This window comes from Amblyraja radiata, chromosome 13 (genome assembly GCF_010909765.2).
Source record: "Amblyraja radiata isolate CabotCenter1 chromosome 13, sAmbRad1.1.pri, whole genome shotgun sequence".
Lineage (NCBI taxonomy): Eukaryota > Metazoa > Chordata > Chondrichthyes > Rajiformes > Rajidae > Amblyraja > Amblyraja radiata.
The window spans coordinates 30,743,097-30,769,821 of NC_045968.1; the positions used below are offsets into that span (position 1 = coordinate 30,743,097).

The following is a 26,725-nucleotide window of genomic DNA, read 5'->3' on the forward strand; positions in this document are numbered from 1 at the left end:
GACTTAGTAGGCCTCGGGGCCTGTTTCCATGCTATATCTTTCAATTAATCAATTCAAATCTCATTTCTTCAAGCTTAAAAGTGTAACGATTAAATAACAGCCCCAATCCTTGAAATGAATTAATAAATTTGAATCCCAGGTTACATTTATATGCATTATTAATCAATGTTTCTGTTTTAATCTGTCAGTTTGCCAAAAATTAGTCTTTGAGTCACCACATTAAAGAGACAGGCCATTCGGCCCAATTTATCCATGTCGGCCGTCATGCCTCATATAAATTAGTCCATTTGGCCCATATCCCTTTTCTATTCATGTGTCTGTTCAAATGTCTATTAAATGTAATAATTGTACCTGCTCATTAAACTTCATCTGGCAGCTCGTTTCATATACCCAATATTCTGTTTCCTATTAAATCTTTCCACTTCGCGCCTTAAAATTATGCCCTGTGCTTCTTGATTTCCCTAGCCTGGGTAAAAGCCTCTGTGCTTTCACCCTCTGTATTCCCCTCATGACGCTCCTCTATAAATTCACCCCTCAGCTTTCTGCGCTCCAAGGAATAAACTCTTAGCCTGCCCAACCTCTCCGTGGAGCTCAGTCCCTCGAGTCCTGGCAACATCCTCGTAGTTCTTCTCTGCACTCTTTTCAGCTTAATGGCGTCTTTCCTTTAGTGAGGTGACAAGAGCTCAACACGCTATTCCATGTTTAGGCTCACTAATACCTTGTACAACTATAACAAAATGTCCCAACTTCAACACTCAATTTCCTGATGCAGGCCAACATGCCAAAAGCCTTCTTCACCACCCTATCAACCTGGGGAAGTGTGTTCTTGCATTCCTATGTCTCTGCTCAACGAAAATCCCCAGGGCCCTACTATTCACTGTGAAGATCCTGCCCTGGTTTGACTATCCAAATACCACATCTCACACTTAACTGAATTAAACTCGATTAGCCATTCTTCGGCCCACTTGTCCAGCTGATCAAGATCCTGCGGCCATTTTTGATAATCGTCTCCACTGTCTACGTTACCATCTATTTTAGCGTTATCTGTAAACTTACTAATCATACCATGTACAAAAATAATTTAACTAACGTATTTCCAGGCGAAGAAGACGCTACTTTTTACCCTAAAATAATGCCTGAAAATGTTCCTGCGTCTTGGAGGCCGAAGGTTAGGTTGTTAGCCAAGAAACATAGACTTGGCTATCACTCAGTACAGCAACATCAAGAACAATGTTACTGTACTAAGGGATAGCTAAGTCTATCCCTCATTGCTGGCAGCTGATTTACATTCTCTGGCTGGGTGGCTGGGTCCAATGTCAGCTTTGCAGACACTTTGCTGATGGCGATATTCTACCAGGACTCGGGTCTGGTCCCCAGGGCGGGAAGGCGGAGCACCTTTCCGCCGGGGCAGCAGGGACAATGGCCGTCCGCTGGAGTGTTAGCCGAGCAATGCTCCGCGGAACCTGCTATGCCTTCGACCCTGGAACTGTGGGAAGCGGCTGAAAAAGGACAGCGCCTCTGGGGGGGGGGGGGGGGGGGGGGGGGGGAGTTCCTTGCACAGCGTGTGGGGAGTCTGGCCCGGGTCAGCATGGCCTGGGCTGCATGAAGTAGTAAACTTGGCTCGGACGCCAGGGGTAAAGTTGCGGGGAGGGCAGGAGCGTTGAGAAGGAGGGGGTCGGGGATCATGCCAGCAACTCATTCACTCACTCAGTTGCTTGGGCGGATGAGAGCGTCCGCCGGGACGGGACAGCAGAACCGGCCGCCACCTCAGCGCCTTCTGTCACCTGAACCTCACAGCGCATTGTGGGACAGGTGAAGATGTGGCCTCCTTGAACCAAACCCTTGATCCTGGCCCGCCAGCCTTTTTTCAAAATTTAGCAACTCAAATTGGGTGTGCGTCTTCTTCGCCGGGAAATACGGTATATGAAAAATGGTCTAGATTGTAAATGAAGCTCCGCGTTCCCTGCTGTAAATAGTGTAATCGGAAGGAACCCAAGAAGAGGTCCAGGATATGACTGCATTTACCCATTAATCAGTCTTCCTGTAGTGAATGATGCAATAATTGGCCTCTGGTGGACAGTGAGGAAGAAAACATCAAGCTGCAGAGAGATATATATGGTCTGGTCGGTTAAGCAGAAAAGTAGCAACTATAATAAAATCCAGATATGTGTTAGCTAATGCATTTGGGGATAAAAACAAAGCAAGATTAGGCAAGACAAAGGAGATAATGTAGTAGTATGGAGGAACAGGGGTATCTTGGACTGTTCCTTAAAAATAGCAGGGTGATCAAGTCAAGTCGAGTTTATTGTCATTCGTTCAATTACAGCAAGGTACAAGCACAATGAAAATCTTGCAACAGCATCACAAGCACATAGACTCATAGAACACACAGAAATATAAATTATGCATAAATTTGAAAGATAAAAAATAACTGCACCATGTTTTGTTTTATTGCGCAACACAATTAGAAAAATTGTGTGGTGGCACCAGTGTCCACGGTAGTGCGAGAGGTAGTCCGTAGTCTTCCATTGCTGAGGTAGGGTTAGGTCAAGAATGTGGTTAAAAGAGCAATTTAGATGTGATGCTGTATAGCTGGCCTCTGAGTATAAGATAAGTTGTGCAGGAAATGTGTACCAGAGTTTGTGTTCTGCACATAGTTCTGATCACCATGTGACAAGAAATATGTAATTTGCATTGGAGAGAGTGCAGAGAAGATTTACGACGATGTTGCCAGAACTGGGAAATTATAGCTATGAGAAAAAATTGCATAAATTAGTCATTCTCTCCGGAATTTAGGAAATTGGGCGTAAATTTTAATTAAGGTATTTAAAATTATGGTGGGGGCCCTAAAAGAATAAATATGTAGGACTTCCTTTAGAAGTCGGTTGGAAAACCAGCAGGCATAAATCTAGTTTTTGATAGAAGGGTTAGAGGGGAGATGAGAGCTGTATCACCATGTCCAATGGCTCTTTCATTCTGAGTCTTCTTTTTTTATTAGATAAAGATGAGATATTTGCAGACGTCACTTCACGACTCTGGTTTACCTACAGGAAAAATTTCTCTCCTATTGGTAGGTACTTATCGTCTTTTACAGCTAAAACTCATTGGTTTGTAAAACCATAGTGCACTTCTTTAAAGGAATATTCTGCACATTGTTCAGGTATTGAGCAACACTAAATAAGAACAGAGGGCAGTATGGTGGCTCAGCGGTTGAGTTGCTGCCTTACAGCGCCAAAGACCTGGGTTTGATTCTGACTACGGGTGCTTGTCTGTATGGAGTTTGTACATTCTCCCTGTGACCTGCATGGCTTTTCCCTGGGAACTCCGGTTTCCTCCCACACTCCGAAGACGTATAGGTTTGTAGGTTAATTGGCTTAGTAAAATTGTAACTTGTCTCTAGTGTGTGTAGGGTAGTGTTAATGTATGGGGTTCGCCGGTCAGCGCTGACTTGATGGATCGAAGGGCTTGTTTCCTCTCTGCATCTCGAAACTAAACAAAATAGATACTGGCCACATCTTTCCATCTCCTCCCCTTTCGGCTTTCTGCAGAGACCGCTCCCTCCGTAACTCCCTGGTCAATTTGTCCCTTCCCACCCAAACCACACCCTCCCCTGGTACTTTCCATTGCAACCGCAGGAAATGCTACACTTGTCTTTTTACCTCCCCCCTCGACTCCATCCAAGGACCCAAGCAGTCTTTCCAGATGAGGCAGAGGTTCACCCGCACCTTTTCCAATCTCATCTATTGCATCCGCTGTTCTAGGTGTCAACTGCTCTACATCGGTGAGACCAAGTGCAGGCTTGGCGATCGCTTTGCCCAACACCTCCGCTCAGTTCGCATTAACCAACCTGATCTCCCAGTGGCTCAGCACTCCCCCTCCCATTCTGAATCCGACCTTTCTGTCCTGGGCCTCCTCCATGGCTAGAGTGAGTCCCACCGCAAATTGGAGGAGCAGCACCTCATATTTCGCTTGGGTAGTTTACACCCCAGCAGTATGAACATTGACTTCTCTAATTTCAGGTAGTCCTTGCTTTCTCCCTCCTTCCCCTCCCCTTCCCAGCTCTCCCACAGCCTACTGTCTACGCCTCTTCCTTTCTTCTTCCCTCCCCCCTCCCCCATCCCCTCACATCAGTCTGAAGAAGGGCCTCAACCCGAAACATCACCTATTCCTTCGCTCCATAGATGCTGCCTCACCCGCTGAGTTTCTCCAGCATTTTTGTCTACCTTCGATTTTCCAGCATCTGCAGTTCTTTCTTAAACAAAACAGATATTAATAGTCATAAAGTAAAGAAACCGGCCCTTCTGTCCACTGACTCCATGCTGACAATCAACCATTTATACCAACACCATTCCCATTTTATTCTCCCCTCATTCCCAAATAATGTAGATGACAGCTTTTGTAAAGGACAGTGATGATGTCAACGTAGGAGGATTGAAAATAGGGAGATATAAAATTTATCTTTAAGCTGTGTTCAAGCTCTTTTTGACAGAAACAAACCCTGAAATTAATTAAAAAAACAAAATCTGGAAACCTGCAGGATCTGTGAAGTGAAAAAAGTTAGTTTCCCTTCAGAGTTCTGATGAAAACTCTTTTATCTGAAACATTAACTGTGCTTCTCTTTTCATAGCTGACGCCTGACTTGCTGACTATTTCTGGCATTTTCTGTTTTTGTTTCCAATTAAAAGCTTGGTCTGGGTGTTTGATCCAGTGTTAGAGTTAGTGTTGCCATTTTCCACACGTCTTTGTAAAATTTCTCGGCATCTGTGAGTAAGATTTTGTTGTGGTTGTTTATCCTCTGCCTGGATTTCTTCATTGCAGTTCTCCAGAAAAGGTTATGATTATGATAATAAAAGTATTCCTCATTTGTGTCAGAAACATTGCATGTCGTCATTATTAACTCTTACATTCTTCTGTTGTGAGCAGGAGGCACAGGGCCAACCTCTGACAATGGCTGGGGCTGCATGTTGCGATGTGGACAGATGATCTTGGCTCAGGCCCTTATCTGCAGACATTTGGGTCGAGGTGAGTTTCATTAACTGGTTCAACCTATGGATCGGAATCATTTGGGCAGATGGGGAAGGTAGTAACTTTATGGTGGAGAAATGAATTGTTTAAGCTTTTTGTTCTTATCTGTAAATAGTTAGAAATTGGGGCTGAGGATGGAATTTACTGTTTACATTTTCCAATCATAAAGGTAAACCAAGAGGTATCTCCACTTTCCTTCCTTGTGGTACTAAGGGAAGCACGAAATATTGTAATATTCCTGTTCTGTCAAAATTTGTTTCTTGCAGCTTTCAGTAGAATTTGTCCATTTTTGTTTATATTGTCTTCCTTTTCTTTATAGACTGGAGATGGGTAAATGGGAAGCAGCAAAGGGATGAATATTACAATGTATTGAATGCATTTCTTGATAAAAAGGACAGCTACTACTCCATTCATCAAATAGGTGAGCTATTTACTGCTTGGGTAGCTTACAACCCAATAGTATAAATGTTGAAAATAGAGTCTGAAGAAGGGTCTCGACCCAAAATGTCACCTATACATTTTCTCCAGAGATGCTGTCTGACTCGCTGAGTTACTCCTGCTTTTTGTGTCTATCTTTGGTTTGAACCAGCATCTGCAGTTCCTTCTTACACGGTATAAATGTTGAATTGTCCAATTTTTAGGTAACAATTCCGCCCCCTCTCCTTTCTCCCTACATCTCCCCTTTCATCCCCCTCTCCTTCGTGTGCCCAACCTAGACTTGCACCTCTTTCTCCCCTTCCCTCCCGCTCCCCCAGTGATTTCTGTGTTTTACTACCCAAAGTAAGCAGAACACTTAAAATGCTGCAGCCAGCATCTTTAAAAGTTATGTTGGTCCAAATAGTGAAATGATTTTAGGTTTTGCCTGATGTTCAAATGACTGGCTACTTAAGAACATTACAAAGTTAGAACTGTATTTGAATTGCCACAAATTGGACAGCATTCATGTGAACTTTCATTGTCCTCATTTCAAAGGTTGAATATCCATCCTCTGTTTTGAGGTCTAAAAAACAGGTAGTCTCCAAACTGCCCCATTTCTGCATTCACTGATGTGGGGGAAAACCTCTGCTGAATTTAGGACCCCACAAGCATTGCCATCACCATTATCATCAAGGCCAATGCCCCCCAATTTAGGACAGAGATTAGCTGCCATCAGTGTAATCACCTTATCGGAAGGAGACATAAACTGCTGAGAAGCGTTTTCTTTACCTGCTGCAATCAATCGGCAAAAATGGGCTTGTATTATCACCAGTAGAGCCGTGGAATCCTCTTGGGCACAATTGAAGATAAACAATTAATATTAATCTTGTCAACAATGCCCACATTGTTTGAATGAATAAAGATCAAAATAAGAGGTGCATAGGAAGGAACTGCATTTGACCATTGGGGGCGCCAGGGAGATGGCCAGCCCTGCCGGCAGTGTTCGTTTTTCATCTTATTGTTATTTTTAGCATCTGTTAAGAGTTTGTTTTAATGTACTTCGGTTTGTTTTATGTGGGGGATGGGGGAAACTTTTTTTCAAGTTCTTACCTTCCCGGAGATGTGATTGATTTTCGGATCACATTTTCCGGGCTCTTCGGCCTACCATCGCTGGAGCTGGAAGCCTCCTCGGACTGTCGTGAGCCCCACCGCGGGGCGCGGACTTAACATCAGAGCTGATCCCTTGCCTGGGATCGCTCCCACCGCGGCCTGCGGACTTACCTTCAAGGGCTCGCAGTCTCGAGAGAGGCTAGTCGGGATCTCCAATGCCGCAGAACGTTTGACCAGCCCCGACGCGAGGTTGGATTGCCTGACGCGGGGGAGCTGACAACTCCCCGATGCAGGAGCTGAACGCATCGACGCGGAGGGCCCGAATGCCGCCGGCTACGGGAGTCAAGACCGTCTCGTCAATGGAGGGCTCGAGGCCCCCGACCGAGGAAGAACAAAAGGAAGGCCTTGAACTTTATTTCGCCTTCCATCACAGTGAGGAATGTGTAGGAGTCACTGTGGTGGATGTTCATGTTAAAATGTGTTTTTGAGTCTGTTGCTTTTAATTGTATGACTCAAGCCAAGTCAAGTTTATTCGTCACATACTGACCTGGCCAGTAAAATTCCTCGTATGTTGCAAAACATACTTGGTGAATAAAATCTGATTCTGATTCTGAAAATGCTTGAGTAACACTGTGGGTCAGGCAGCATTACTGGAGAAAACAAATAGGTGACGTTTATGGTCAGAACCTTTCTTCAGACTGAAGAAGGGTTCTGACCTGAAATGTCACCTATTCTTTTTCTCCAGTAATGTTGACTTGAATGGTACAGTGAGAGTGATTGATTGGAAATTTGCATCTAGGAAAATAAACATTGTGATTGTTTCTCTTATCCTGAATTAGCTCAAATGGGAGTCGGAGAAGGGAAGTCAATTGGCCAGTGGTACGGACCAAACACTGCAGCCCAGGTATTGAAGTAAGTATGATTTGCTTCAGCAGCACGTGAGTGTTGCGAATGTAAATAGTCTTCTGCATAACTGTACAACGATGGCTTTCCTCTTGAAAATATGCCTAATTTTTTTATGCTTTTGTGTTGAGCCTAAGTCTGTTCTAATATGGTTTTGGAATTTTAAACTACTGATATACTTGTGATATCTCACTGGATCTATCTACAAATTTGATGCGTTTGGCCCAGTGTATAGAAACGGACTCAATTTCAGCAAAAGGTCTTATAGAGTTAGTTACATGACAAGACACGGTGAAGGATTTCATACTGTAGAGATTTCTATTTTTTTTAAAGAACTGTAAATAATGTTTACAAAATCCCCATGGGATGCTCCTAAATTTTTTATCTACCATGCAATAAATCTGAAACATAAATTAAGTTTCTAATTTGCTCAGTGAAAATGTGTCATCTCTCCTTGCCCCTTGCTCCAGCTCATCCATGAGCTGTTTATCCTTGCTCTTTGCTGGAACCTACCACTGACCAGGTAGTTCATTCACTGTCATCTTGTTCCATTCAAGAATCCTTAATCTTGTGCTAATTTTAACAGATCAAAAATCTTCAACCACACTTTGTTCTCAGTGCCTGTTCTGATGTTAAAGGTCAGAATTAGTTGGGGATTGGGCTAGGAATTGTTTTGGCAATTTGGTGGTTAATTTAGAAACGTTGCTGCATCAGTCATGATATAAAGATAATTTAACTGCACAAAGAATATTTAAAATGTGATCAAAATACATAATTTGAATGGCAAAGTGCAGCATAATATTAAAAAAATCTAATTTTAGTTTGCAAATTAATTTTCGAGTGGTAAGAATGTGCATAATGTGCTAACCTATCTCTTCCAGCCTTGCACATGCTGAGAAGGAGAATATTTTTTTAACAATATGGGGCATTATTCAGATGTGAGAAAGCAAGTATGAAGCATCGAGTGTTTGCAGTTGGTCGTTAAATTTATAAGATGGATGTCTATTCTATTTTGACAAGGGTCTGGGTCATAGGAGGTAGGGAAAGACAATGGTTTGTTAGGAGTTCCCACTGTGATTGGATCACATTGCCTAAATGGTAAAGAATTGGCATCCTCTATCACGCTTTCCCTGGTCATACTGAGCAATGGTTAGGCTGCCCCTGAGGCCCAGCTGAACAGCAATGCTGATTAACTGGCATTGTGAGTCTACAATTCCAACATGTTTGTGTTTTGCTGTGTAGATTGCTATGGTTTTCTGTTTTTTGTTGTTGTGTATTGGATGACTAAAACTGCTGCTCTTCAAACTGGTGTGGGAATAGCAACTTTTGACAATATTGCATTATTAATTAACTAAACTAGCTGCTCAAATAGCCAATTTCAAGAAATAGTAATAACATAAAATAACATGTTTTTATATTGATCAAGAAGGTTGTGCCAGTGACATTGTGCATAACACTTTAGGAGTATTTGTACTATGATAAGCAAAACATATCCCCCGTTGAAAATGTTCTTTATATGATTAGTTGCAGATTATTTATCTTTAACTAAAAGACAGCATTAGGTTAAAAATAACATGAGCAGTTTGAGATGGTTAGTTTTTCTGCAGTATGGTTAAGATTAGAGTAGACTATTAAAGCACTGTTAATGCCATCGTAATGAATGTCCGATTAGAAATTGAGTTTATGGTTTTAAGGGTACTTATAATATGATTTATGGAGCATATTTATGTTAAAGTCAAAACAGTCTAGGCTTATTATTGCCATGTGCACCGACGTACTGTGAATATATTTTGTTCACATGCTATCCAATCAAATCAGATAATACTATACATGAAAAAAATACACAAAGTGCCGTAGTAACTCAGCGGGTCATACAGATTCTCTAAAAGACATAGATGGGCGTCATTTCTGGTTGGGACCAGAAGCCAAACACAAGCACAAAAGTTAAAGCAAAAAGGAGGATACCAGAGTGTAGAATATTGTTCTCGGTGTGCTTTCTACGGTGTATCTGTAGAGGCAGCCTTGCCAACAGCCTGTGCGTCTTTTTCTTGTTTGCTGTTTTGGTCTGTGTTTACGTATGTTTTAGTGTACTTTTAGTTTTTGTATTATGTGGGGGTGGCGGGGCAGGGTTGGGGGAAACCTTTTTAATCTCTTTCCTCGATGGAGATGAGACTTTTTTCATCGTATATTCGTCTGCACTGCGGCTTTAACATCGTGGAGCTGGCGGTCCCTTTGTTGAGGATCAACTGCGGGAGCTTCAAACGCAGAAGGAGCTTTGACTGCCCCGATCACGGGAGCTTCGATCGCCCCGACCGCGGGAGCTTCGATTGCACCAATGCAGGAAAAAATGAGGAAAGAAGGTATAAGTTATTTGCCTTCCATCACAGTGGGGAATGTGAGGTCACCGAAGAAACAAAATGGACGTGATGCCTGCACTGGTGAGGACTTGGAGGGAGTGCTGTGAGTGCAGTGATCTTGGTGTTTTGCGGAGACATGGTTCCATGAGGACATCCCAGAATCTAGTGCGAGTGTGGACGGTTTTCTGACTGTTCGGGCGGACAGGGACTGCAGAGAGAGTGACACCTGTCGGTACAACTCTGGTCACATCACGGTGAAGGAGCGTGTGTGTGACCCGTTCATTGACCTGATGGCTGTGGGTTTCCGCTTATGCTGTGTGCACCGGGGATTCTCACACGACGTTGCGGTGGCGGTTTAATTTATGTTTAATTTTTATGTGGTTGGTTTTTTGTTGGAAAATCAAATTCCTTGTATGTTTACATACTTGGCTAATAAATTAATTACAATTTATACGAGTCATTGAAGGCATGCCAAATTTCCTCAGTCTCCTGAAGAAGAAAAGATGTTGGTGTGCTTTTTTGGCTGTCGCTTCAATGCGGTTGGTTGAATTCAAGGAATATAGAACGGTACAGCACAGGAACGGGCCCACAATGTTTATGCCGCACATTATGCCAAATTAAACTGATCTCATTTGCCTGTGCATGATCCATATGTTTCTATTCCTTGCATTTCCATGTGCCTTTCCAAAAGTCTCTTCAACTTCACTATCGTATCCGCCTACACCACCACCCCTGGCAATGCCATCCAGGTCCCCACTATTCTCTGTGTAAAAAAAAGCTTGCCCCAAATATCTCCCAACGGGGTGACCAGAACTGCACAAAATACTTCAAATGCGGCCTAACCAAGGACAGAGAGATCTGCATTATGATTTCCTGACTCTTGTATTAAATGCCTCTTGTAATGAAGGCAAGCAAACCATATGCTGTCTTTACCTCCCTATCTACTTGTGCTACCACCTTCAGTGAGCTATGAATATCAATGCTGTTAAGAGACTTGCCATTAACTATATACTCTCCCATTACATTTAACCTCCAAAAGTGCCACACAGTGCAACTCCTCCAATTTTAGTGTCACCAGCAACTTACTCACCAAACTGCAATTATGTCTAGGTCAAAATGTCGAGGTAATTTATTTATATACTTTTATAAATTGTTGGAATATATATATATTCATTGTTGAGCTCTGTGAACTGCAATGCCCTAAGTTGGAAGGCGAGGTCCTGTTCTTGCATACAGATTCATTGGAACAATGTAGGAGATGAAAGGTAGGTCACTGTGGGATGGTGACCACCAACTGGAGCTGAGGGTCACTCTTGCTGACTGAATGTAGGTGTTCTGCTAAACCAGCACAACTGGACTGGGAATTCAGCAGGGCTGGGACTGATCTACATGACATTGTATGCGTGTATGTATGTTTTTGTTTATCGTGATTTACATTTAATAACAATATTCACCTTGTTTTAGGAAGCTGACATTTTTTGACAACTGGAGTTCATTGGCAGTTCACGTGGCAATGGATAATACCGTAATAATCGACAGCATCAGTGAGTATTTCCACAGGTAATGTTATCAAACATTACCTCCAGTTGTCAATTTTCTCATTTCTTAACATTCACATTTATTTAAGGAACACCTTATTAAAATATCATCCTGTGATTCTGCTTTCCGAACAGTGCTGACAGTATAGCCAAATTGTCATAAATCTAAATACTGACCAAAGTGAATACTGTTATGACCTTGAGAAGAGGTTTTTTTTAAAGTCATGCACTATATGTGAATATGTGAATACCACTGGAAAAGCAAGTATTTAACACTTCCTGAAATGACCGTATAAAATTGGTGAGCTGTCACTTTAAAACACTGCAGCTGGGGATTCCTAAGATTTTTACCCAGTGGTAATAAAATAATGACAATGTAATTTTCTATGGCTACAGGGTGTGAACTGGCTTGTGTGGGTTTCGGGGGGTGCTATTCGAAGAACCTTTGACGTTACTACAGTGACTCAAGAGGGACCCACTACAGGAATAGTGCACTGGTGGGAGAAGGAGGGACTGTCTATGAGGCTGGATGAGATCTCAATCAAGCTGGGTAGCTAATCCAGGATGATACTGAGCTCACTGAACATTGTTGAGTTATGGTCATCAATGCAAGGGGAGAACACTCCATCAGACACTGAACATGCCTTACGACTGGTGGGAAGGCTGTGACCAGGAAGAAATTAATAATTTATATGGAATTGCACAGATACAGAACTTATCTTTAAACCATGGTCAATGGTAGAACAAAAGTTGGCACATCATGATGCAGCTATACAAGTTGTTGGTGAAACCACACTTGGAGTGCTGTGTGCAGTTGTGCTTGCCCAGCTGTAGGAAGGATATCATTAAGTTGGAAAGGGTGCAGCAGAGATCATCAGGTGTTACCTGGGCTTGCAGGCTTCAATTATCGGGAGAGGTTGGGTAGGCTGGGACATTTTTCTTTGGAGCATAGGGGACTAAAGGGTGACCTTATTGGGGTGTACAAGATGATGAGGGGTATAGATAAAGTGAACACTCACCTTTTTACCCAAGGTTGAGGATTTTAAAACTAGAGGGCGTAGGCTTAGCTGTGATGGGAGAGATTTATTAGGGACATCAGGGGCACCTATTTCACTCTGGATCATATCTGGAAAGAGCTGCAACAGGAATCTATAGTATAGGATACAATTATGACTTTATAAAAGACATTTGGAAAAATATATGAATGGAAGGATTTAGTGGGATATGGGCCAAATGTGGGCAAACAGGGCTAGCTTAGTATGCCAAAGATTGGTCAGCATAGACAAGGTAGGCCGAAAGGTGCACGTGTTTCAGTGCTGCTTGACTCTATGACATTAAAAAGGGGTTGAATATATTGTCTTGCACTGCACACGGGCATTGCTAATAAGTCCTCAGAATAGTTAAAGCACAGAAGGAAACAAGTTGGCCCAATGAGAATATACAAGAGTTATACTTAACCCTCCTTCCTGTAATCCTGTGGGTTGTTTGTTTGCAATTTCTTGGCCTGTTTGAAAGCCACACTTCACTCCTTGCTTTGTACTAGAGATGTTGTGCCGGTCTAACAGTGCGTGTGAAGCAGCAGCAGCAGCATTCCCTCAGGCTGATGGCTCAAGACCATTCAACGGGTATCCGACAGGAGCAAGCTCCTCAGAAGATGTACTGTTGTGGAAACCATTAGTATTGCTAATACCTTTGAGGCTGGGACTCAGCGAGATCAATGAGGCATACATCAAAACACTAAAGGTACAGGTTTTATTTTGCTCCAGGGATTCTGCCTTTAGAAATGTATGGCACATATTTGAAAACAAAAGATTGCAGTTGCTCCACGAAGGCCTCTGTTGATTTTGGTAATTTATTGCTCCTAGCTTGCAGGTTAACGCAGCTGAACAAATCCGGGTCCATACCTATCTATCCAGGAAATCTTCTGCAATGTCTTCTTTTCCTAATTTATACTGTTAACTCTAGAACATATTGATCTAGAGCACCGGAAAGGCCCCACGACTCACGGTGTCTCTCCCGACCATTATTGCCATATTAATCTAACCCCATCTGCCTGCATGTGACACATCTCTCTCCATTCCCTGCCTGTCGAAATGCCTCTTAAACATTACTATTGCATTTGCTTCCACCACTTCCCCTGGCAATGCGTTCCAGGTACCTAAAACTCTGTGTGTTTCAACAACAAAAATCTAGCCTCATAAACCTCGTTTGAGCTTTCCCCCTCTCGCCTTAAATCTATGCACTCTCATTTTTGAGAATTCCAACCCTGGAAAATCGGTTCTGACTATCTACTCTTTGCCTCTCATAATTTTATATATATATATGTTTTGGTTTCCCCTCATACTCTGACGCTCCAGAAACAAGTTTGCACAACTTCTCTGAATAGTTAATCTTCTCTAATCAGGCAACATTCTGGTGAATGTCTTCTGCACCATCTAAATGTGACCTAACCAAAGTTTTATACGCCTGCAACATGACTTCCTGACTATTATACTCAATGCCCTGACTGAAGGCTGGACGCTTTCTTTACCACCCTATCCACTTGTGTTGCCACTCTAAAGGATAATGATGCTATTGTACATTAATGCACCTCAGGTTCCTTCCATTCACTGCAGCTATGGCTCTTGCATTTGACCTCCTAAAGTACAACACCTCAGACCAGAGTTTAGCTTTTCCTTCATCACCGCCTCCTCAGCAAATAACCACCACACCACATCTTCCTAACAGGAGGATTGGGTTTTGACTTTCTATTTCTAATCCACTGTTGCCTGAAAAGAGTATTGATGACAGCCAGTTCTGTGTCATCAATTTATTCATTGCCTTGTCTGATGAATACAGCGGGATAAGCACAAATGTTGGGAACACTGAAACCACTGGCTTCAGTCCACACCAGAAACTCCATTCTCTAGCCACCGATTCCAACTCTCTCCCTCGACATTGTCTGAATCTCAACTAGATTGTTACAGTCCCAACATCGAGCTTCCAACTCCATATTCCCTCCATGGCCAAGACCTCCTAATTCCACTTACATCTCCACCCTCACCCTCTGTTCCTCTGCTGCGTGAGGAAACACCCATCCATGGCTTTGTTTTGATATTTGACTATTCCAATGTAATTCTGTCAGACAGTCATCCTCTATATCTCCCATAACAGAAGGTCATGCTTGCATCTCCTGACTCTCACTGTTAACACATCAAGTCCATTTACTTAGACACAAAATGCTAGAGTAACTCAGCACCTCTGGAGAGAAGGAATGGGTGACGTTTTGGGTCGAGACCCTTCTCAAGACTGTCCATTTACTTGTAGCCCTGTGCATAATGTGTGCTGGTTTGACAAAGCCTTATTTTTAAAACGGTAATTCTTATTTTTAAAATTACTCATTCACATTTGAAAACTTTCTCCACCCCCACAAGCTTCACAAGTTATTTGCACTCCACCATTTGGACCGCTCATTGCTTCACTGTGCCTTAAGTTGTCAAACCCCTGACCACTGCAATTCCCTAAACTGCTCCAACCGTTCTTTCTTTGAGAGGTTCCTGCAATAATATCCCATTGTATTGATCATTTGCTTCCGTTATCTCTCTCCCTCCTTGGGACTGCGTCCATGTCCGTTTCATTAATTAATCAGAGTTTGTTTTTCAGAAATGCTTTATGTTGCCGCAATCTCTAGGAGTCATTGGTGGAAAGCCAAATAGTGCCCATTATTTTATCGGCTTCGTAGGTCAGTAATGTATCTTTATTCCTGTTATATCTAAATGGCTGCTGTAAATTTCAGTAGATTAAAAACACGGTGAATAATGTTTAGTGGTATTAGGGTGATAGAAAATGTTGTGTCAGCAGCGTCAGATAATGGGCCTTGTGACTTAAGTGGATAATGAGTAAACAAATAAAAATTGCACATGCTGTAATCTGAAACAAAAATGCTGGAATAATTCAGCAACTCTGTTTGCAGCTTCCATCAAAGCCATAGTGAGACCCAACGTAAACCAGAAGTACAATATCTTATCCTTCATCTAGCACTTTGCAACCTCTTGGAATGAACATTGAATTTTCCAGCCTCTGGTAAACTGCACTATTATGATTCTATCTCTTTCTCACTGTTACTATAAAATACCTCAGCAATGGTCAGTACTCCTGCTCCTTATCACCTGATAACCATATATAATCATATAACAATTACAGCACGGAAACAGGCCATCTTGACCCTTCTAGTCCGTGCCGAACACGTATTCTCCCCTAGTCCCATATACCTGCGCTCAGACCATAACCCTCCATTCCTTTCCCGTCCATATAACTATCCAATTTATTTTTAAATGATAAAAACGAACCTGCCTCCACCACCTTCCCTGGAAGCTCATTCCACACAGCCACCACTCTCTGAGTAAAGAAGTTCCCCCTCATGTTACCCCTAAACTTCTGTCCCTTAATTCTCAAGTCATGTCCCCTTGTTTGAATCTTCCCTACTCTCAGTGGGAAAAGCTTATCCACGTCAACTCTGTCTATCCCTCTCATCATTTTAGAGATAATATATATAAGCATCTGGATAAACAGGGTCTGATTAGGAACAGTCAACATGGATTTGTGCCTGGAAGGTCATGTTTGACTAATCTTCTTGAATTTTTTGAAGAGGTTACTCGGGAAATTGATGAGGGTAAAGCAGTGGATGTTGTATATATGGACTTCAGTAAGGCCTTTGACAAGGTTCCTCATGGAAGGTTGGTTAAGAAGGTTCAATGGTTCTGATCTGTCTCAACCTTGGAGATAGACACAAAATGCTGGAGTAAGCAAAATGCTGGAGCAGTGGGTCAGGCAGCATTTCTGAAGAAAAGGAATAGATGATGTTTGGGGAACCCTTCTTCAGACTGAAAGGTAGAGGTGGGTGGGGGATGGGGGAAACTGGAGGCGAGAAAAGGCCAGAACTAATCAGGGCCGGCTACAGATGACCTCAGGAAGGCTGGAGTCCATAATGGCCCATTGTTGGCTGGGGAAGATGTGCCAATGAAAAAGATCAACGATGCAGGGGGGAGTGGGGGAAAAAACTGGAAGAGAAGAGGGGGCTGAATAAATCACGGTGGTTGGTGGATTCCTTGCAGGTGTGAGCCCAAAAGATATACATAGTAGTTACGAACTGTAAAGCAAGCTGAAGGACGTTTGGTGGAAGGGGTGGGAAAGAAGCCGGTGCAAGTTCGGGTTACCTAAGTTACCTAAAATTGGAGAATTCAATGTTTATATTGTTGGGTTGTAAGCTACCCTAGCTAATTGTAAGCTATGATGTGCTGCTGAAGGAGCAGTCTGAGGAAGATGTGATTAGTGGTGGAATCATGTTGGAGGTGACGGAAATGTTGGAGGATGATATGTTTAATGTGAAACCTGATGGAATTCTGTCCTTGTTGTGTTTGGGGGGGACAGGGAGCGAGCGCAGAACTATGGGATACTGAAGGGACATGGGTGAGGGATCCATCTATGACAGCCAGAGGAAATCACTTTCAGTAACGAACGGAAATCGCATCTTGGAAGCAAATGCAATGAAGAGGAAAGAATTGAGAGTAGAGGATAGCATCTCTTCAAGAGGCAGGTTGGAAAGATAACTGTGGGAGGTGGTAGGTTTGTGGTATATGCCAGTTGATAGTCTGCCTCCTCCGATTGAGACAGAGAGATCAAGAAATGGGAGAAATGTGTTGAGATAGTCCACGTGAATTTGAGGGTAGGGTGGAAGTTGGTGGTGAAGTTAATAAAGTTCATGAGCTCTGCACGGGTGCTGAGGGTAGTCCCAATGTAGTCATCAACTGGGGAAAGAGTTGGACGATGGAGCCAATGTATGCCTGGAACAAGGACTGTTTGACGTAATCAACAAAAAGGCAGGCATAGCTGGGGCCCATGCGAGTGCCCATGGCTATATCTTTAACTTGGAGAAAGTGAGAGGAGTCGAAAGAGAAGTTGTAGAGGGTGAGGATAAGTTCCGCTAGACAGAGGAGTTTAGATTTATTGTTATGTGAAAAGCTTTTTTGTTGTGTGCTCAGCGGAAAGACTATACATGATTACAATCGAGCCATTCACAGTATACAGATACATGATAAAGGGAATAACGTTTAGTGCAAGATAAAGTCAAATAAAGTACGATTAAAGGGGTCTCCAATGAGGTAGATAGTAGCTCAGGACTGCTCTCTAGTTGTTAATAGGATGGTTCAGTTGCCTGATAACAGTTGAGAAGAAACTGTCCCTGATTCTGGAGATATGCATTTTCACACTTCTGTACCTCTTGCCTGATGGGAGAGGGAGAAAATGGAGTGATGGGGTTGATACTCGTCCTTGATTATGTTGCTGGCCTTGCCGAGGCAGCGTGAAGTGTAGATGAGTCAATGGAAGGGAGGTTGATTTGTGTGATGGTGTGGGCTGCTTCCACAATTCTCTGCAATTTCTTGCAGCCTTGGATGGAGCTGTTCCCAAACCATGCTTTGTTGCATCCTGATACAATGCTTTCAGTGGTGCAACTGTAGAAGAGAGTGTTAATAGAGGGAATTGGTTGGGTCTCTGTTCAAGGAAGAAATGGAGGACCTTGAAATCTGCCTGGTGGGGGATGGAGGTGTAGAGGGACTGGGCGTCCATGGTAAAGAAACGGAAAGTTATTAAAGAGTTGAAGGGCGCGTGATGTGTCTCGGTGTAGGTTGGAAGGGATTGGATGGAATCATGTTACGTGGAGATGAGATCAGTGGGGCAGGAGCAGTTAGAAACAATATGTCTGCCAGGGCACGAAGTGAACAGATGGGGCTACGAGCCACAGAAAATGCCACACTGGATCTGCAAATACATGGATGTCTGCCAGGGCAGTTCTGTTTGGGGATTTCGGAGAGAAGGTAGAAGGGGGGAGTGCGGGGCTGGGGAATGATAGAGTTGGTAGTTATGGAAAGCATTTAAGTAGGAACTGCAGATGCTGGAAAATCAAAGGTAGACAAAAGTGCTGGAGAAACTCAGCGGGTGCAGCAGCATCTATGGAGCGAAGGAAATAGGCAACGTTTCGGGCCAAAACCCTTCTTCAGACTGATGTAGGGTGGGTGATTACCAGAGGTGATGGAATCAGAAACAGTCTGGGAGATGAGGGGCTGATGTTCTTCTGTGGGGTCATGGTTAAGGGGTAGGTATAAGAGGTGTCTGAGAGGTGGCACCTGTCTTCACCATGGTAGAGGTCAGCCCACCAGACTACAATGGAAACTCCCTTGTCGGCAGGTTTAATGACAATGCCGGGATTGTTACGAAGTGAACAGATGGGGCTACGAGCCACAGAAAATGCCACACTGGATCTGCAAATACATGGATGTTACTGTGGGTGTAAAAACAAAAAAAAACCCAGCAGATGCTGGAAATCTGCAATGAAGACAGAAAATTAACTTTTGAACTATGTTTAGTAATTATCCCCAATAAAAGAGTGACATTATGATGAAACAATATTTACAAAATACTTCCCCTGAACATAACACCAGGACTCTTACCGTTGTGACAGTACAGTAAAAAAGCTGATCAGATTATTCCACCAAAATGTGAGTCCGCACACTAATCAGCTCAAAGTCACTTGTACAAATCATAGCTTTTTACTTTTGACTAGTTTACTTTCAGCTACAGAGCAAACTATACACATGTCCTGCTGTGTAACCTAATAAATGCTATTAATGTTTTTGTTGGATGGATCCTTGTGTAGCAGTGAATTCTGTACATTAAAATTCTCATATTATTTGGTTCTCAGAAGATGAACTGATCTATCTTGACCCACACACAACACAGCCTGCGGTGGAGCCGTTTGAAGACTTCTCTATAGCGGATGAGAGTTTTCATTGCCAGCACCCTCCCTGTAGAATGAACATCTGTGACCTTGACCCATCCATTGCAGTGGTAAGTGCAGTAATTCAGGACCATCTATACACAGACTACCTTTGCTGATATCATTAAACTAGTTTGAGATCTTTTGAGCAATAGAAGCAGCAGCATTAAGCCTGCTCAATATCAGATCCTAACTGATCTTTTACTTCAGTGCCATTTTCTTGCACTAACTCCATATCCATTGACTCTCTTAATCCCTGAAAATCTCTCTGAATTTTCCAGGCAAACAGAAATCAATTTGGAGATTACAAGTGATTCTACGTTCTGTATGAATAATAAATTCACAATGAGAAATACAGTTGCATTGGGTCTACATCGATCAAACATCTATAACCTCAAACACAAAAAGAGGATAAGCTAGCTTCATTTGGTGACAATTCCTTCATGGACTTCCTACTCCTCCTTCCATCCTTCATCTCCTGTTGGGCCCATACATTCAAAAGGATGTAGCTTCACATATCTATTGAAAGTAAACCATACTACATTATTTTTATTCCACGTTTCTTGATAGTTGTTCTTGAAGAGCGGTAACATTTTCTGCCATATCATCTCCGAAGATGGACACAGTGTATTTGTTTAATTTCTCTGCATTTAGCTAAGGTCCTAATATAATTTATCCTTTCTGTCTCTGAGACAACCGAAATATTAAAGTGGGAAGAAATGTTGTCCTAACAACTTTGATTCACATGGTGATGGAAAATTGATATTAGAATCATAGTGTGATACAGCATGGAAACAGGCCCTTTGGACTTACTTGCCCATGCCACCCAAGATGCCTCATCTACACTAGTCCCACATGCCCACGTTTGATCCATACCCCCAACAAAATTGTCGAACAGTGCTCAAAAACAGGCAAATGTGCCATTTTGACAGGATCTCCCTGTACTGAGTTAATCGCTGCTGGACAAACTGTGGCAAGTTCATCATCTGGCGAGAGGGCCTGTAACATCAGGCCGTCGTTGCGGCGACTGCGTAGGCCTCAATAGGCTCGACCATGGGTGAACAGGAGGGAGAGGACTGGACTTTGTTGCCTTCCCTCACAGTCGGAACCATTTTTATGTTTTATGTTCAATTCTTTAATGTTGTATTTTATTTTTATTGGTGTGCTGCAGATGGCTCGGATAACATGGCTGCTGGAGGCGAGAGTGAACGCTGGCGTGATTGGCTGCCGTTGCTCTCTCTCCAAATTGTGTGTTGCTGTATATGTTGTTTTTGTTTCATGCTTGTTTTAATTGTATGGCGTCATGCTTGTTTTAATTGTACGGTATCCTTGAGAGTCCTGAAAGGCGCCCTATAAATAAAATATTATTATTAAGTTAGTTAGAGTTAGATTTAGCTCTTAGGGTTAAAGGAATTAAGGGATATTGGGGAAAAAGCAAGAATGGGGTCTAATTTTAGATGATCAGCCATGATCATATTGAATGGTGGTGCTGGCTCGAAGGGCTGAATGGCCTATTCCTGCATCTATTGTTCTGTTTGCTTGGAGTGCACCTCCGCCACTGCTAAAATTAGTACACATTCCTCCAACCCATCTAACACCATGAACATGCACAGGAACCCTTTACACCCCTATCATCCTTTTTGTGCCCCTCTTGTATACTATGTAGAATGGGATAGATGGAGCAGAAGTTGACTTGCATTGTAAGATACCTAGTGCATGAAATCTGTCAAGTAGAAGCTTAAGGTGTGTCAATCTCTCCATGATTAGTTATTTATACAATGCTGGACATTGATTGCTTTGTTTTTTCTCCTCCTTTAGGGGTTTTTCTGCAGCACCGAGGAGGATTTTACCGACTGGTGTCAAAGAATTAAAATGGTATGGCTGTTTCTCTTGTCATGAATTAGATCCTTGTGGTCAAACATTTAATGAGGTTGCTCTGTCCACCTGGTCACCTTCATATTCCCCTTTCAAAATAATGCACCTGGCATTCAGCCTGTTAGAGTACTGAGCACAGTAATGCCCCTGTCCCACTTAGGAAACCTGAACGGAAACCTCTGGAGACTTTGCGCCCCACCCAAGGTTTCCGTGCGGTTCCCGGAGGTTGCAGGTAGTGGAAGCATGGAGGGAGACTGACAAAAACCTCCAGGAACTGCACGGAAACCTTGGGTGGGGTGCAAAGTCTCCAGAGGTTTCCTAAGTGGGACAGGGGCTTAACCAGAACTGACTTTGCAACTGCTTTTTCATGGTAAAACAACTTGTAGCCTCTCACATTATGTATCAGCAGATTTTAAAAGTGTCTGGCATTGGAGGCAGATACTCAGCTCTGTCAGAGGTATGGGTTGAGTTTGCTTGTGTAAGGTCGGTGACCATAGTTTAAAAATAACTTGAAACATCAGAAGACTACATAGTTATTCGTGGTAGATCCCCATGGTGGTGGTCATTGGAGCAGTACCCCAATATAGTATTGTTTAATCTAATCCAGGAATTGTGTTCTCTTTTAACATAAAGTTTTGTTATTTGTTAATTATTGTACTTTATACAAGATTATTGTTATGTTATTTCTATGGCATGTAGAGGTTATTGCGTGCCCCAGTTGTGTTGGACAAAGTAGTGCCGGGCGACCACTGTGCTCTGTGATGAGGGAGGTCCCATTGGGCTTTCAGTGACGGGGCTGCAGGATTCTGACCCCAATGCCCGGGCAGTGATGCCAATGGGGGGAAAATCCTCACTTGGTTATAGCAGGCAATCAGCAATAATGGACACCCCCCGCCGTGATCTGTTATAACAAGGATCTACTGTACTTTTTAATTGGATTCATTTCGGGATGGATTTCCATGACTTAATCTTGCATTGAAAATCTTAAATGACAGACCTTAATGTTCACTGCATGTCCACATCTGCTGTGCATGAGCGCTCATAAAGAGTGCAGAGCACATTCTCCTCACCTGACTAAAACATTGTATCACCCAGTCCCATCAATTGTATATTTGCCTCTTATAGCACCCTTCTTGGTTAATTGTCATAATTTCAGCTCTTCTCTTTCTCTCTGCAGATTTCACAAGAGAAAGATGCCCTACCAATGTTTGAGCTGATGGATCACCAGAACACTCGCTTCCCTGATGTTCACTGTCTAACGCCTGGTAACAAAATGTTCATTGAATTTGGATCTAGTATTAGTTTATGAATTGCAGCTATGTTGCTGTATCCCTGCCAAAGAACACTTAAACTGATGGTGGCTGTTTCTTTTCCCACCCTAGACTTCACAGATTCTGAAAGACTGGAACGATTCTTTGATTCTGAAGATGAAGACTTTGAGATCCTCTCATTATAATTATAGGAATTCAGCTTTGAAGACAAAGTGTTGGTGATTCTCATGCTGCTAATATTCAGCAGTAAATCGGCACAGGTTTCATGAATTCACATCATCATCATCAGTACACTGGGATCCTCGGATGGTGCGTTTCTGACTGGTCCCCGCTGAGGAGTGATACCCCTCATCTGTGAGCTAGCTCAGTCACCCCACGGACTATTTGATGATTAAATGCAAACTTGCCTCTGCTTTACCAGCACATCATATTTACCATGTACTTAAGCAACAGTTTTTTTTTTGTTGTACTTTAGCAGCATATTTGGAGGACATAATTTGACAGCTCCTGGGGTTTTATCCAGCAGCTTGTTCTCTTCAGCAGTCCTGCAGCGACGGAATGGCATCCTGTTGGTTTAAGGCAGCAGCATAATATAAAAAGTAGCAAAATTGCACAGCTTGGATTCTCTCACATCAAGATGCTGTATTAAACTATCTCACTCCAAACTGAAGCAGATGAGCAGTTTGCTTAAGTTAAATATGTTGCATTGAGAATTGTGGTACAGATATGCAAGTGCTTTTTGTAAAGGAGTGTGTTTGATCACATTCCCTATAATGGAGAGATTTTGTTTTCTCTTAGGATAGGACCAACTATCTTTGTTATCTTCAGCCCTATTAATGGCTTTGAAATGCATTAATTTGGTTATGTTTGATGAGAAGGAAAATTACAATGGCATCATTTTATGTTGTTTTCAGACTATTGGACAGATTTCAGTGGCACAAGGACCATCTTACTGATGACATCACTGATCCTAAAATCAGTTTTAGATCTGAATATGGGGACCATGTGACGTACCAGTCCTTTGAAGGAATTACTGAACTATGGTGTCAGCTATGGCTCTGGATGACACATTTGCCTGACAGAAAGTTGTAGATTCAAGCACCATTCTAGAGACTCGGGCACAAAAAGGGCAGGCTCGCTTTCCAATAGAGAATAAACAATGTTAGAGGTAACACTTCTGGAATGAGACATGCAATGAAGGTCCTGTCTGCCATACCACATGAATCTAAATGATCTCATAGCATTAATTCACAAGCACAGGGATATTGTCCCATGTTCCAGCCAATAATAAGTGCTAAAACGGGTAATCTGATCATGATCAAACACCATTTGTTGAATCTTTACTGTTCAAAATTGGCTCCTGTATTTATCGATATTAAAAGAAAGACAACCCTTCATTGGCTGACAAATGCTTTAAGACATCCCAAAATCTGAAATGTGCTACATTCATCAGCAGCTTGAGGTATACATATTGGTCCTCTAATTCTCACCTGGGCTGCCCTAACCTAACTAGGATGACCGCTGCTGCTGGCAGAAAGGCCCAGTTTGACATCTCTCCCGATGTTTCCCACCTCCTGCCAATGTATTTTTATTGGGGGGTAGTGGAGATTTGGGGGAAAAAGTGGAGGAGAATGAAGATCAATAACTCAACGTCATTAGACGTGAGGATGCTTGTTGCCGAAGTAAATGGTAGGCACAGTAAAGCATAATACTACTTAATGTCTATAGTAGATCTGCACTAAACCTGAGAAATATCAATTAACCACTTCACATAATTAACACACAATGAGCTTTTTAATTGTATGAAATATTTGCTGTCACTGACATCTTTAATGCTGTTTTAATGAGTAAATGTAGTAAAATGACATGAATATGGAGATACACTGAAGAAAGGGGACATTCACAATGTCGAAGATCTTTGACAACTTGAGGCAATTTATTTAGGCGGTTCTGAGTTACTGACCTTTGAAATTAGGCTGACGCTTGGAAATTGTTATATAAATGGAGCAGAATGGGTTTGTGTTGGGATGGTTTGACCATGTTCTTCAGTGAAAAGGATGGTACATAGAGTGTGAAAGGGCCAGTTCTACCAGCACACTGATAGTTCACTCTTAACCTTGTTTAAAGAGGCTGATAAATGGACTGCTGGACTATAATATCTAAATAAATTGTTTAAAATAATGTAATAATGGCTGATAGGATTTTGTTTTGGTTGATGTGAGGTGATTGCACCCTCACAATGGTTCAACTTTTTCTCTTTGGAGGTATGCACAGAAACATGTCTTTCAGCCCAACTGGACCACTCCATCAAGCATCTTTTTTATTTTACTAATCACACTTATTATTCTCCCCACATTCCCATTGACTTCCCCAGATTCTACCACTCAGCAGCCAATTAACCTACCAACCTGTACATCTTTGGGATGTGGGAGGAAACTGGAACACCCAGAGAAACCCATGTGGTCAAAGAATGAACATACAAACTCCACGAAGACAGCAGCAGAGGTCAGGACTGAACTTGAAATCACTGGAACTGTAAGGCAACTGATTCACTGGCTGCGTCATCGTGCTGCTCCTAACTTCATCTTGACCACGTGTTACTGATCAGGATATATTAACATATTCAAAACCCAGAGGCAGTAACTACTTTCTCAACAAGCTAAATTTGTAATTTTGCAATTGTCATTGGATTCGCAATGATGTGAGACATTGGGAAAGTTGAGTATCAGGCTTTCAAAACTCCACAATATGGTAAGCTTGTCCATGATGGGTTTTGCATCTGCCATGGCATATATCATGATCTTCTAAAATATTGGTATAATATTTTCTAATCATTTGCACCAAGCCCAGAGCTGCAATCAGGAGAGAAGCCCCTGTTTTGTGGAGCTCCTGCAGTCTTTTCCACCCAGAATTGTCTGCATCTGTGGTGACACATATTAGCAGTTTGTTAATCGTTATGCTGACCAATCCCTGTGTATTCTGATATTTATACTGTGCTTATCTTGTCTTAGTAGTAGTTTTTCAAATGTATATACCCACTGCCATACCTTCCTCTAATTGATCCCAATTATGTCTGACCAAACTCAGAACCTGGCTGCCTGCCCACACAGCTTCATTTCAGGAGTCTGGATAGGAGACCAGAAATTAAAGCTGTTTAGTTTAGAGATACAGGGTGGAAACAGGCCCTTCATCCTACCGCATCCACGCAGACCATTAACCACCCACACACTAGTACTATGTTCTACTCACTAGGGACAATTTAGAGCAGGGGCGGAAATCGGTGGGGGTGGGGGACACAATTTCTTGGTGTCCCCGTGCGCGGGCGCGCTTACACACACACGTGAGGCTTCGGAGGGTTTGGCCATGGGTCCTGTGGACGATAACATCGGGAGTTGACCTGGTTGGTGACCGATTCCAAACTCCAGCAACAGCAGCTTCGTCCAGCAGAATCGTGGGGCTTGAATCGGCTCGTTCGCGGGGCCTTTCATCGCCTGGCTCGGCTTAAAACTGGCCGCGGGAACTTCCATCCTCCGGCGGGGGCTTCAACATCGGGAGCCTCAACGCAGCAATTTGACCGGGGGGCGGTGGAAGATCCAGCGGACGATTTTAAGCCCCGCCGGGCGATGAAAGGCCCCGTGAATGGACCGATTCAAGCTCCGCTCTACGATCTTTGCTCCGCTATAGGATCTTTGACCAGGACGTCTCCCTCCTCCAATCACCGCGCTTTACCCTCAATCCCACCTCCCTACTTCCGCCTCTGACCGACACCTCCCTCCTGCAATCATCGCGCTGAATCATCATGTCCCGTCTCCCCCCCCACCATTGCCTGCTGACCGACGTCTCTCTCGGCACCCTCGATCATCAGTCCCATCCCCACTGTCTGACGGAAAGCGGAGATTTTAAAGATTTTTTTTTCACCGAATTTCAAAATCTGAATTACAAAACATGGGGGGGGGGGGGGGGGGGGACGGGGACGTGTGTTCCCCCCGGATTTCCACCCATGACTTAGAGCAAGCCACAAACTTACCAATCTGCACATCTTTGTAGTGAGGGAGGAATCCAGAGCATTCAGAAAAAACGTGCCACGTCGAGGACTAGAGGACATAGGTTTAAGGTGAAAAAATTTAATAGGAATCTGAGGGGTAAATTTTTCCACACAAAGGATAGTGGGTACATGGAACAAGCTGCCAGAGAAGGTAGTTGAGGCAGGAATCATCCCAATGTTTAAGAAAGTTAGACATGTACAAGGAAAGGACAGGTTTGGAGGGATATGGACCAAACGTGGGCAGGTGGCCGGTGTGGACAACTTGGAGCGATGGACCTGCTTCTATACTGTATCGCTCTGTCTCTGTACAAACCCCGTACAGACAGCATATTTCGGATCAAACCTGGGTCTCTGACGCTGGTGGCAGCAGC

General features: G+C 43.0%; 1 protein-coding gene across 1 annotated transcript in view; it reads left to right on the forward strand.

Moving 5' to 3' along the window:
- The window catches only part of atg4b (autophagy related 4B cysteine peptidase), a 44,509-nt gene extending 20,014 nt beyond the window's left edge, over positions 1 to 24,495 (forward strand). The window contains exons 3-13 of the mRNA XM_033031631.1: positions 2,999 to 3,070; positions 4,924 to 5,022; positions 5,345 to 5,446; positions 7,392 to 7,464; positions 11,277 to 11,356; positions 12,894 to 13,093; positions 14,993 to 15,071; positions 19,089 to 19,234; positions 20,982 to 21,038; positions 22,216 to 22,303; positions 22,421 to 24,495. Of these exons, the coding sequence (XP_032887522.1) occupies positions 2,999 to 3,070; positions 4,924 to 5,022; positions 5,345 to 5,446; positions 7,392 to 7,464; positions 11,277 to 11,356; positions 12,894 to 13,093; positions 14,993 to 15,071; positions 19,089 to 19,234; positions 20,982 to 21,038; positions 22,216 to 22,303; positions 22,421 to 22,494 (1,070 nt within the window). The 3' untranslated portion in view covers positions 22,495 to 24,495. The remainder of the gene's footprint in view (positions 1 to 2,998; positions 3,071 to 4,923; positions 5,023 to 5,344; positions 5,447 to 7,391; positions 7,465 to 11,276; positions 11,357 to 12,893; positions 13,094 to 14,992; positions 15,072 to 19,088; positions 19,235 to 20,981; positions 21,039 to 22,215; positions 22,304 to 22,420) is intronic.
- The last annotated feature ends 2,230 nt before the right edge of the window (positions 24,496 to 26,725 follow it).